This window comes from Chelon labrosus (assembly GCF_963514085.1).
Source record: "Chelon labrosus genome assembly, chromosome: 1".
NCBI lineage: Eukaryota > Metazoa > Chordata > Actinopteri > Mugiliformes > Mugilidae > Chelon > Chelon labrosus.
The window spans coordinates 27,815,857-27,827,497 of NC_140337.1; the positions used below are offsets into that span (position 1 = coordinate 27,815,857).

Sequence of the window (11,641 nt, forward strand, 5' to 3'; positions counted from 1 at the left end):
ATCCATCCAGAAGGTGATGCCCAAGGAAGAACTAGGACCTTGCACAGAAACCTGCTTCTGTTAGTTAATGACTTGCCAGTGGAGATTCCACAACAACCAACTAAACCGACCCCAAGACCAACACAAAGACATGCAAACGCTCGAGTGAGAGTTGAGAACAGTAGGGACCAGACAGGGAATGCTGAGACCTCTGATTCAGATGATGACTCAGGAAGTGGGTATTGGTTGAGAATACCATCAACCTGGGCTGAGCCCCAAGCAGCAGTTGCTCCTGAGAGACTAGCTGTCAGCCAGGAGAGGAGAAAACCAGTATGGCAGACACAGCTTCCCTCTGAGGAGAGGTCTGTTAAGATTCTGAGGGGCCGTGATGAGTCAGGGCAAAGGATGCCAGAGATGGATGCTCAAGACATTTTTGAGGACCCACCAGATATGGCTGGGGTCCACGAGGGAGGTCAGTTAGGAAGGGAGAGTCAGATGACACCTGAGACTGGGCCCACACTACTGGTGGATGATGGGGTGGTGGAGGAGACGAGCCAGGATGAGTGGCAATTAAGGGATGAACTTGAGACATCTCACCAATCTGGACTAGAGAGGAATGATAGCCTAGGAGCTCTTAACTTACCTCAGGCAGATGCAGAGCCTGAGTTCCCTCAGCATAGGTGTTGTGAGGAGCAGATAACAGAACCTCAGTCTAGCTCACCTACCCCCTTGAGACGGTCCACTCGACAGAGGCGTCCAGGCCAAATGCTCACCTATTCATCCCTGGGTCATCCAACATACCAGTCGCGTCCCACTGTGAATACTGTAGGTACTTACCTCGTGCCTCCTGCTGACCTGTGGCACCAACAACCATACTTACCTTCATTTCGAAGTCCACCTTTCGTTCAGCACCCGTGTCTATCTTTTCTTTATCCTATCTGTAGCTATTAGGAAGACCCAGCAGTCGTAACACACATACACACACACACACACACACACACACACACATGCACACAAGCCATAACATACATTAGTTACTTACTTACCCGAGGACCCAGCATTGCTAAGTATTTTGAAATTTTGATTATTATAAGGCTTTCGAGTATTGCCTGTTTGAGTTTTGAAGAGAGCACAGTGGTGTAAATGACAAATTTGTTTTGAAGTGTCAGGAGCCACTTTTGTTGTCGGGGAGCGTGTGGCACCCCTAACAGGGAATGGCCACATTAATGTTATTTTTTATGAAACTCGTGTTCGTGAGACACTTTTTGTTAATGTATGTATTTATTTTCATTTAAAAGTAAAGAAACCTGTAGAAGTGGGTCATTTTATTTTGAAAGCAGTGGGGCGGAACATTTGTAATCGCTCCAGGTGTTCGGGGGTACGGTAAGGGAGCCCCACCTTCCGCCGCTCCCCCAGACACATTCTGGAAGGAAACAAAGACGCATCCTGTCTTTACTTCTCCGCTATATAACTGCTTTCACAGGTCAGTAACCGGTGTGTTAACCGGATAAAAATGTTATTTTATGTTGTCGCTTTATCAACGCTAATGAAAACAATAGCTGTCAAGATAGTTGTCTGAGTGTATTTGTTGGTAGAATGTGCTAGCAAAGGGGGAGAAATTTCCCGTACGGCCGCCGTTACGGAGCAAGCTCATTTTAGTTTGTGCTGGTTAACGAGAACTCGTAAGCTTTACACACTTTGATTTCTTTTTGATTTGATTTCGATTGGGCATTATCTATATATTCCGTTAAATTGTATTTCGTCATGATGTAAGTATTTCCAGTTGTGTTTAGAAGTGACTGAGTCGATTAACTTTTGTAGCACAAGCACTGTATTAGCGATTTGGTGTAGTCACAGATGCACTTGAAGTGTTAATCCAACATGCTGGATTTTATAATACACTGTGAATAGTGAATAGCATTTCTACCAGTAAAATACTGAATCAGGGAACATGTAATGTATTTACAGATGTTGTTATTGAATATAACTGCGTAAAAGAAATGTGATGGTAAAGAGAAAAAAGTAGTTTAAAAAAAAAAAGAACAAATTTGGAAGTGATGCAAACAGAGAACCAGATGCATTGTAAAGTGAAGACTGAATTGTTTGTTGTTTATATATTATTTTGTGAAAATAAATCAGACTCAGACACATTCTGGAAGGAAACAAAGACGCATCCTGTCTTTACTTCTCCGCTATATAACTGCTTTCACAGGCAACATATTTGTCACCCCGGTCCCACCCACGGACCGGTAACATGTACAAAGACTGGATCTCCTTCTAAAACGCAGTGCATGGTCAGATCCAGAAGCGCATTAACCTTTGTACATCCCAATCAACGTGGAATTGTGCGCACATATTGTATCCGACCCCTCCCTGTCCACGGCCCCTTTTAAATATGCAAATTATATTTAAATTGACCATGCTCCTGAGATTCCCCTCTCTGCACGATCAGAAAATGAAAACATAAGAAAGAGTAAGACGGGAAAAAAGAAGAACTTCACAGAGAGTGAATTGGAGACGCTACTCACTGGAGTGGAATGTTATTTAATGCATTTGCGCATCACGTATGATCTGTACATTGATCGAATGAAACTGTTTCCTGCTGACATTTACAAATTCATCATATGATGGCACTTTGATATCAATGTGTGTTCAGTCGATAGCTCTGATTACATTCAGAAAACCATCTCTCGCTGCAAATTGCTCTTTAATGTTGACCTGTTCAGATGCATTGTGGGAATTTGATATACCTGACTGACATGCGGATAATTCCGTCCCACACGGCTGGCATGGCTCTGCTCAGGGTAGACCTGCACACTCCCGATCATTCGGACTAATAGTTTTCACATTTATGACAGTTTCCCGGCATCACCTTTGGCGACACCAAGTAAAGGATCAACAGCTGTAGAAGTGTGCGCCAGCCATGACAATGGCGTAGGCACGTACATGTTCACGGACATTTAACTCTTGATATATCTGAACTTTTCCGTGAACAAGAACCTTCGTACATGAGGCCCCTGATGTGTATCACAACGACAGAGGGGTTCAACTGGGGTTCAACAACATCCACTTCAACAAGCATCTTTTGAAAAACTTCAAAAATGTATTCTAGAGTTTTGGGGTATTTAAGGTCCAAGGCATGAGTTAGCCCAAGCAAGTAGCAGCAGGCTCTGCTGAGATCCTCAAGGTGGCTGAGTACGATGGAACCCTCAATGCTGATCTCTACATCCCTGACTTGTCCATTTCCATTACACACATGATACAGAGCCATCATCTCTGCTGCCAGCTCTTCTTCCACATTGATGGCTGAATCATCAAAAGTCTGCCGATGTAAAATCAACTAGTTAGAGCAGGCAGGATGTCACCACAATGAAATAAATGACCAAACTAACAACATAAATCAGCTATACAAACATCACGTTGTAAGTTGTCAATTATTTTAACTAGTATATATGACAAACATGAATGATATGAACAGATTAACAACAATAATGACAATGACTTGAAAACACTAATGAAGGTGTCTGTGAATATTTCCATTATTTCAAGTCATAGGTATCTCAAAGATATTTAAGTAAGTCAGCTGGACTTAGCTATTTGTCTGTTGGTACCATATGTAGTTTTTATGTTTTTTGACAGAGCCCAGCCTGAGACGTTCAGGTACATGAGAGACAATGAACAAACACGAGCACATGTGGCATATCAAATTAAAGACAGAGAAAAAGAGACATGAACCGAGACGCCTTGAATTCAACCTCTTAACAAAACTCTGTGAAGCCACCAAAACAGGACATAAAGCAGTGCGTCTTGACTGGGTCGGCGTTTAGAGCAGCCTAAAAGACAACATGTTCGAGCTGCACAATGTTTCAAATCCTGTGACTAACTTAAAACAGTGTAACACCTAGAGATGTTCAAAGGCTAACAAGGCTAATTAAGTAGCTAAGCTAGCTTTCGGAGAGGAATGGCTTCGTCGCGATAGTAATGTTCGTCTACTGATATTTCACGCTCATGTCTGGCTTCTATAACTAAAGGAAGGTTTTGAGAAAATCCACATTTGTTCAAAATTACTCACGGTTCAGTTGTCTTCATCTTCTGTAACTTCTGTAACCCTTCACTAACTTCCTGTGAAGGGTCAGGTTGTAATTCCATTCATTCCACTGTTCCCGCCAAGCTAGCTAATTTAGGAAAATGATGTCACACATATGAAGCACATGAAGCACATTGAAACACATATTATAAAGATTACTTAAGAAAATGTATTAAAGGTCTTTTCAGCAAAATGGAATTAAAAGATCTTGAGAAACAGGATCCTTGATCGCGTATGTTCACGTGTTGAAAGTGCTGCATTAATATTACTCATGTTTAAGTAGCCTTTTAGCAACAGAGCTGCTTGTTGACAGTCAGCCAGACAGAAAACTATGACATGTGATTGGACTGGACTTCATCTGAGGTTAACAGCAAATGTCAAGTAACTTTTTGAGTTTCAAACCAGAGCAGAGAGAAAAATCACATGACTCTAAAGCACCTAACTATGTGGTCAGTTCTGGGTGAAGCTCTGGAAGGACAGAGCAGAAACACTGAATGCACATCCTTCAGAGTGTCACAATAATGTTTCATGTTTCAAAACTCCACACCATTTTATTTTAACCCTCCTGTTGTCTTTGCATTTACTGCACACCTTTTGTCCTCCCTGGCTGTTTTGACTGCTGCTAAAGCATGAAGTATAATTATTATTTTATTTTTTTTCACCTTTTTATTGAACTTGTTTCTAACACATTAACATAAAATGTATATTTATTTTTGCAATTTATGGTATGATACACCTGATTTACAAAAAAGTACAAATCGTTTTTGAGTAAAAAAAAAAAAAAAAAAAAAAAAAAAAGAAATTCTGAATTATTTTCACTCAGCTTATGATCAGAGACATATGTGTTGATCCATTATCACAGGCTGGTAGACATCATTGTTCAGGCAGGATATTGTTTTGAAACCTTTTTTTTTTCCAATGGCACCAAATAAGGTCAATTTGACCCAGGATGTTTTAACTGGTTACAATGCATAATCACACCATTCCGTGTTACATATTTTTAGCCAACTTCATTACAAGACATTACCACAAAATTGTAAACTTCTACACTTGTAATAATGAAAATAAACCTAATTTACATGAAATTATTAGTTATTTGGCATAACTACTGATTGGTATACGTCAAGCATTAGTCAGGGTACCCCCAGGTCAAAACTGACTGGTGCGCTTGTTTTCATAAGTAAGAGAGCAAAGAAATATTATTTGGAAAGTGCAGCATTTATTTTAATGAACTCCTTCTTTGACGTTCTTTATAAAATAATAAACATAGAAACACAGTGCGAGCATGTGTGTGCGTGACAGACGGCCCATTGGTCCCTGACAGGGGGCTGTAATCCGTTTACAGCTGTATACAGTGGTGACCTGCAACAAAAGTAATAAAACAACAAATCATTCAAAAATTATTATTTCACACAAGAATGCAATGCATTAATAAATATTACATGAAAAAAGTGCAATACCTTGTCAAAGTTATGGACTCCCCCTTGTTCTTGTTATAATCAAGGATGATCTGTTGTCCTCCATGGTGCTACTAAAAGCAGTGTCTCAACGCAGAATGATCATGAGAAGCAAATTCTTTTCTCTATTTGAGGCGGTAGGAGACAAGAGAATGTCTCCTCTTCATCACGCTGTCTCAGAGTGAAATGTAAAATTCCTCGAGGATGCTGTATTTATAATCTCAGTTTTTTATTTATAGTTATCTTGTCCAGAATTGGAAAAAGGCAAATCACAGGTGTAAAATTAACATGTTCACAAATGTTTAGCTTTGACATTTGGTGTTGTCATTTTGAAACCAGGTCAAATTGACAACAGGAAGTTAAAATACTGTATTCTGTAATCAACAAGTTTTTACTTTCCTTGTTTTGACCTGTACTGATGACTACTTTATCTGTGTGCATGAAACAACAGCACCACCTAGAGGCTGCACGATAGAAACACACCAACTGGTGATTTCTCCTGGATCCACATTCAGATGGAAGCAAGAAGAGATACGGACAGAGCTGAAGATGTGAGGGAGCAATAAAACCATCTGGACACAGTGGAAATTCACAGAGACTGATATGAAAGAAGAAGAAAGTGTTGAGCTGATCAGGACAAATATGTGGAGCTCAGCTTTCCTGATCTATAGTCGAAGACCAAGGACGACAACACGTTGATCAACACCGATCCTTAAAGAGTCTTCAGGCCAGGGGTAGGAGCTGACAAAGCGTCCTCCTCTCTTCATCCATCGTCCATCAGGTCCTTCACTGATCAATAATCAAAGATCAAACTGACTCTTCAGCCATCAGAGGAGACGTTACATCCTGGACATGGACTCTCCCTGCAGAGGAGACACAAGACAGTTAGAGACAAAGAAAGACAGAAATAAAGAAAGAAAGAAAGAAAGAAAGAAAGAAAGAAACCTTTCACTCTGAGCTTCACTGTTTTCCATCTCAGGATGTCTCCCTCCTTGTTGTAGACTACACAGACGTATCGTCCACTGTCTCTCTTTGTGGGGTATTTCAGGGTCAGACTGAGGTCTCCAGTTTTCAGCAGGTCTTTATTCATCTTCGTTCTGATTCTGTAAATCTGGTTCTGGTCTTTAAGCTGGTCAGAGCCGTTCTGATACACATGGACCTTCCTGGTGTAATTGTCCCTCCACTCCACTTTAGGGTCTTCAGGCAGCTCTGTGGTTCTGAAGGGCAGCTGGACAGACTCCACCCCCTCCTGCACCTCCACCTGACAGACTGAGAGGACAAGAAATCACATCATCAGCTGTAGAGACAGCAGCAGCAGGTTTTCAGGGGGTTTTCGGGGGTTAGTAAAGGTGTGCTCAAAGGTGTGGATGCCTCTTGTCATGAAAAGATTGACCCAGTGTTGAAACAGCTTGAAGCCTGCGTGAACAAAATCACAACGCTGGGTACGTGTGTTACTGAGGCCGAGGGTCGCATTTCGAGCCAAGAGCTAGCTATCCATGGAGCTAAGCTATCAGAAGTTGAGAGTCACTGGGCTCCCTGAACGCTCTGAGGGTGCTAACCCTGTTGCCTTCTTTAAAACCTGGTTACCAGAGCTTCTTAACGTCAGCTTTAAAGGCGGGTCGATGAAACTTGAACGATGAAAGTTTCACAACTTTCAAGGCAAAGTCCGGACCATGCAAGCGGCAAGGAAAATGCACCCCTGCTACAAAACGGCGTTCGGATCATGATATTTGAGGATTTTTCTGCAGCAGTAATAAAGAAGCGACACGATCCCTTTTGCCATGACGTACCCAGCCATCCTCAGGATTAAGCATAATGGGCAGGAGAAATTCCTTAAGAATCCAAAGGAGGCCACCACATACCTGGATAAATTGCCACAGCCTCCGGGGTCATCTTCCGACCCCCCTGCCTGCTGAGGGAGTTTCCTTGTATCAAGTAAGACTATGTCTTTCTATCTTTTTTTATGATCGTAACAGTTCCCTTGTTTTATGGTTGTGTACCTTGTTATATGTTTGTTTACATAGACATATGCTCACTTCAACTGTGGTCTACTCGCTGAGTATGGTTTCTAACTGTTTATAACAGCTGATTGTTGTTACCAATTTAAGGTTTGAGAGAAGTGTTTTTACTGGTCCAGCATCTTCCACTGACCTCATAGGGATGTTAGCTTGCACCCTGAGATAGGTGTGATAGGACAGACCCTAGTCTGACCCCCTGGTCCTTCTGTTGTCTTTTTCTGACATTGAACCACTGCTCGGCCATTGTTCTGTGTGCTTTACATCAGATTGTACAAAAAAGGAGGTAAAACTGATCAGATGTCCTGCTTGTAATATGATGTGATGATCCACTGGCTGTTATATATAAAGCATAAAGTGCCTTACCACGCCAGCATTTAACTCGTCAAGGTATGGCACCCCGCCATACCTTACACTCAAGGCAGTATGGTGTTGCAGATGGTGGATGAGGCATTCCATCAAATATACATCGACTCGCTCTCATTCTTAACCATGTGCTTAGCAGCCATGGGTCTCGACGCCGAGATCAGTCTGCGCGGCGACGAATTAAGCACGTTTTCTTTTCACATCAGTTCAGAGGCCCACTTAAATTATGTAGGCTCTTACCCACTCCAGACGCGTACAGCGTAGACAGAATGTCAGCGGACACAATGAAAAAATTCATTCATTCAGCCTGGTACGCCACCAAGTAGGGTTGCACGTTTGATTTCAAAAAAGAGGCCGTGCTTTATTGTGACAACGACACAGAAATCCTAGCAGCGTCTCGCTTCCGCATGCATGAAAGCTTTTAAAACAAACTTCCTTCCTCCCAGCGCTCTGGCTCTCCCACCCACCGATACCTACAACTGCCAATTCAAATACTACTTGAATGCGAGGGGGATTCAGAGGTCAGAATGGATGTCACACAGTGAAAACGTCGCTAGTCAACACGCTCTAAACCAGAGGTGCTGAATACGTTCATCGACTGGTAGATCACGAGGGCAATGCAGGGAAATCGTGTGCCATTGAAAAAAAAAAAAATGTTTTCGATGTTAGTCTGATCATTTAACTGTCCGCCTCCAGAACAAACAGCAAGACAAACTTTTTTCTTTTATTTTTTTTTAAACATTTTATTGCAACCTGCCTTCAGTTCAGCGGCACACATCTGCAGCCATAAGGAGATCACTTTGACTTGGTCATTGTACAACTAGCTCGCAAACCAAAAAAGTGTGGGCACCCCTGCTCTAAATGGAGTTGAGAAAAGGCTGGGGAAATACGTCGTACACAACTATGTGGAAACTGGCGGCGTTCAAAAGGCGCGGGAGTTTCTTGGCTGTTTCTTCCACGGGTGTCCCAGGCGTTTCTCACCCCGCGAAGTTAACCCCCTGACAAAAATTCCCTTTGAGCCTCTCCACTCAGCCCAGTAGGAAAAGCTGTTAAACCTGCGGTCGAAGCTAAACGTCTCCGTAGAGTTCATATGGGAGCATGACTGGACCCAAATGACAAACTCTCATGATCGTGTGAAACAGTTCCTGAGTCATTATCGTGCTCAGAAGCCTTTGAAACCTTGCGATGCGCCGTTTGGAGGTAGAACTTGTCTGAGGTACACGGCGAGTGACACTGAGCAGGTTTGTTACGTGGATGTCACATCTTTGTACCCCTGTGTCAACGCGTACTTTGACTAGCCTCTTGTCCACCCCAAAATCATCCGCCAGGATTTTAAAGATCGTATGTACTATGTATGTACTTTGGTCTGATCAAAGCCTTCGTGTATCCTCCTCGAGGGTTATTTCTACCGATTCTGCCTTACAAAACCCATTGAGGTAAACTGCTGTTTACTCTCTGCCACCTGTGTGCTGAAATAAACAATCAAACTGTGTGCATAGCGAGAAAGAGAGAGCTTTATCTGGCACCTGGACAACCCCCGAATTCACAAAAGCCCTCGACACTGAAAAAGCCCCCTCCCCCCATCCCCTTGACCTAGGTAGGCAGACAGGAAGAAAAATGAAAGAAAGAAAGTAAAAAGACAAAAAGAAAGAAAAACTGAAAGGAAGAAAAAGGTGAGAAAGAAAGTGAGATGTAAGAAAGAAAGAGACAGAAAGAGAGGCAAAGAGACAAAAAGAAAGAAAGTAAGAATGACAAAGAAGGAAAGAAACAAAGAAAACAGCAGACAGAAAGATATAAAGAGAAACAGAAAAGAAAGAAAGAAACAAACCTTTGACTTTGAGCTCCACTGTTTTCTCTCTCAGGATGTTTCCCTCTTTGTTGTAGACGGTGCAGGTGTAGGTGTAGTTGTCTCTCTCTGTGGGGTATTTCAGGGTCAGACTGAGGTCTCCAGTTTTCAGCAGGTCTTCATTCATCTTTGTTCTGTTTCTGTAAATCTGGTTCTGGTCTTGAAGCTGGTCAGAGCCGTTCTGATACACATGGACCACATCGTTGTATCTGTCCTTCCACTCCACTTTAGCGTCTTCAGGCAGCTCTGTGATTCTGAAGGGCAGCTGGACAGACTCCTCCCCCTCCTCCACCTCCACCTGGGGGACTGAGAGGACAACACATCACATCATCGGCTGTAGAGACAGCAGCAGCAGCAGCAGCAGCAGCAGCAGCAGGTTTTCATAACTTTATTGAATGATTGTAGAGAAAGCTGAAGGACAGAAGCAGATGAGAGCAGAAGGAACAGGACAGAGCCTGATGTAACAGGTGTGTTGGTTTAATGGGTTTATATTTCACCAAAATCCACCTTTGTTCATATTTTCTTACGTATTTACCCTTCATTAGGTGTTTATTTCAGAGGGATTTTATTTTGTTGAATGTGCTTTTATTCTGACAGTAAAGGATGTCAGTACTCGTAGCCATTTAGCGCCACTTTCCTCAGTTCCATTAGACTCCACTGAGGAGAGGTAAGGTAATGCTCCTGAAGGGTAAAACATGTAAAAAAAACTTCTACAGAGCTGAAAAAAAAACTTACGTGGGCAAAACTGTGGCACATTTTTGGAGTACTTTTTACAGTGTGTATGAATAATGTAAATGTATTTTCGTTGTGTACAGCACTTTTAAAAGTATGCTAACTACCGACCTCTGGTTAAACTAAACTCGACTTTTTCTCATAGAAGTTTTGCGTTCTGCTCTTTTCTTTTGACGGTGTAAATGTTAAACCCGTGGAGTCTTGGTACTGACATTATCGTGTTTTTACACAGGTATGTGATCTCCCTCTTTCTGTCTTTTGTGTATTTATTTAATACACATCGTTCTTATTTCAATTTGTGTTAACACTGATATTGTTAATTCCCATGAAGTAATGGCAAAATTGTCATCAGGGACTTATGAAATTAGTAGTATTTATTTTTTATTTTTTAATGTAGTTGGAACATTTTGTAAGACAGTATAACGCACGTTTTCCTGAGTTGCGTCAGGCTCCGCTGAGGAGAGGTGCAAATGTTAAAGCCTGTGATATGGAGTTGTGGTACTGACATTAACGTGTTTTTACACAGTTTTACACAAATTCCTGGTCGACAGTGAAGTGTCCTCACTCATTCCTGAACCCCCCCCCCCCCCCCGACACTACGCAGAAATTGTAACAGAACGAGTGTTGAGCCAGACCGGCTCCACTAACATGTCTTCAGTCTTTCTCTCTCTGGGGTGTCAAAGGGTCTCAGCTCCACGCAGCATTTCAAACACAGAAAGACAGAAAGAAAAAAGAAAAGGAAAGAAATAAACATGAAAAGACAGAAAGGAAGAAAAAGGAGAGAAAGAAGAAGAAAAAGAAAAAATAACAAAAAGAAATTAATGAAGAAAGAGAGCAAGAACGAAAGAAAGAAAGAAAGAAACAATCAAACCTTTCACTTTCAGCTCCACTTCTTTCTTCATCAGGATGTCTCCCTCCTTGTTGTAGACTCTACATCTGTATCGTCCACTGTCTCTCTCTGGGGTATTTCAGGGTCAGACTGAGGTCTCCAGTTTTCAGCAGGTCTTCATTCATCTTCGTTCTGTTTCTGTAAATCTGGTTCTGGTCTTCAAGCTGGTCAGAGCCGTTCTGATACACATGGACCTTCCTATCCCACCAGTATCTGTCCCACCACTCCACTTTAGCATCTTCAGGCAGCTCTGTGGTTCTGAAGGTCAGC

At 42.1% G+C, this 11,641-nt stretch overlaps 1 protein-coding gene across 2 annotated transcripts; it reads right to left on the bottom strand.

Moving 5' to 3' along the window:
• Positions 1 to 5,047: 5,047 nt before the first annotated feature.
• Positions 5,048 to 11,641, bottom strand: LOC311508207 (uncharacterized protein). 2 transcript variants are annotated; one of them, XR_014699750.1, is made up of 4 exons: positions 11,354 to 11,641; positions 9,733 to 10,056; positions 5,527 to 6,792; positions 5,048 to 5,428 (listed from the first exon to the last, which is right to left on the bottom strand). XR_014699750.1 is itself a non-coding variant. In XM_084572894.1 (3 exons), exons 1-3 carry the CDS (start codon positions 11,382 to 11,384, stop codon positions 6,344 to 6,346), a joined length of 804 nt encoding a protein of 267 aa, XP_084429020.1. In that variant the 5' UTR covers positions 11,385 to 11,641; the 3' UTR covers positions 5,048 to 6,343. The 2 variants fall into 2 exon arrangements, 1 of the variants encoding a protein (XP_084429020.1); XM_084572894.1 differs by having other exon boundaries at positions 5,048 to 6,792.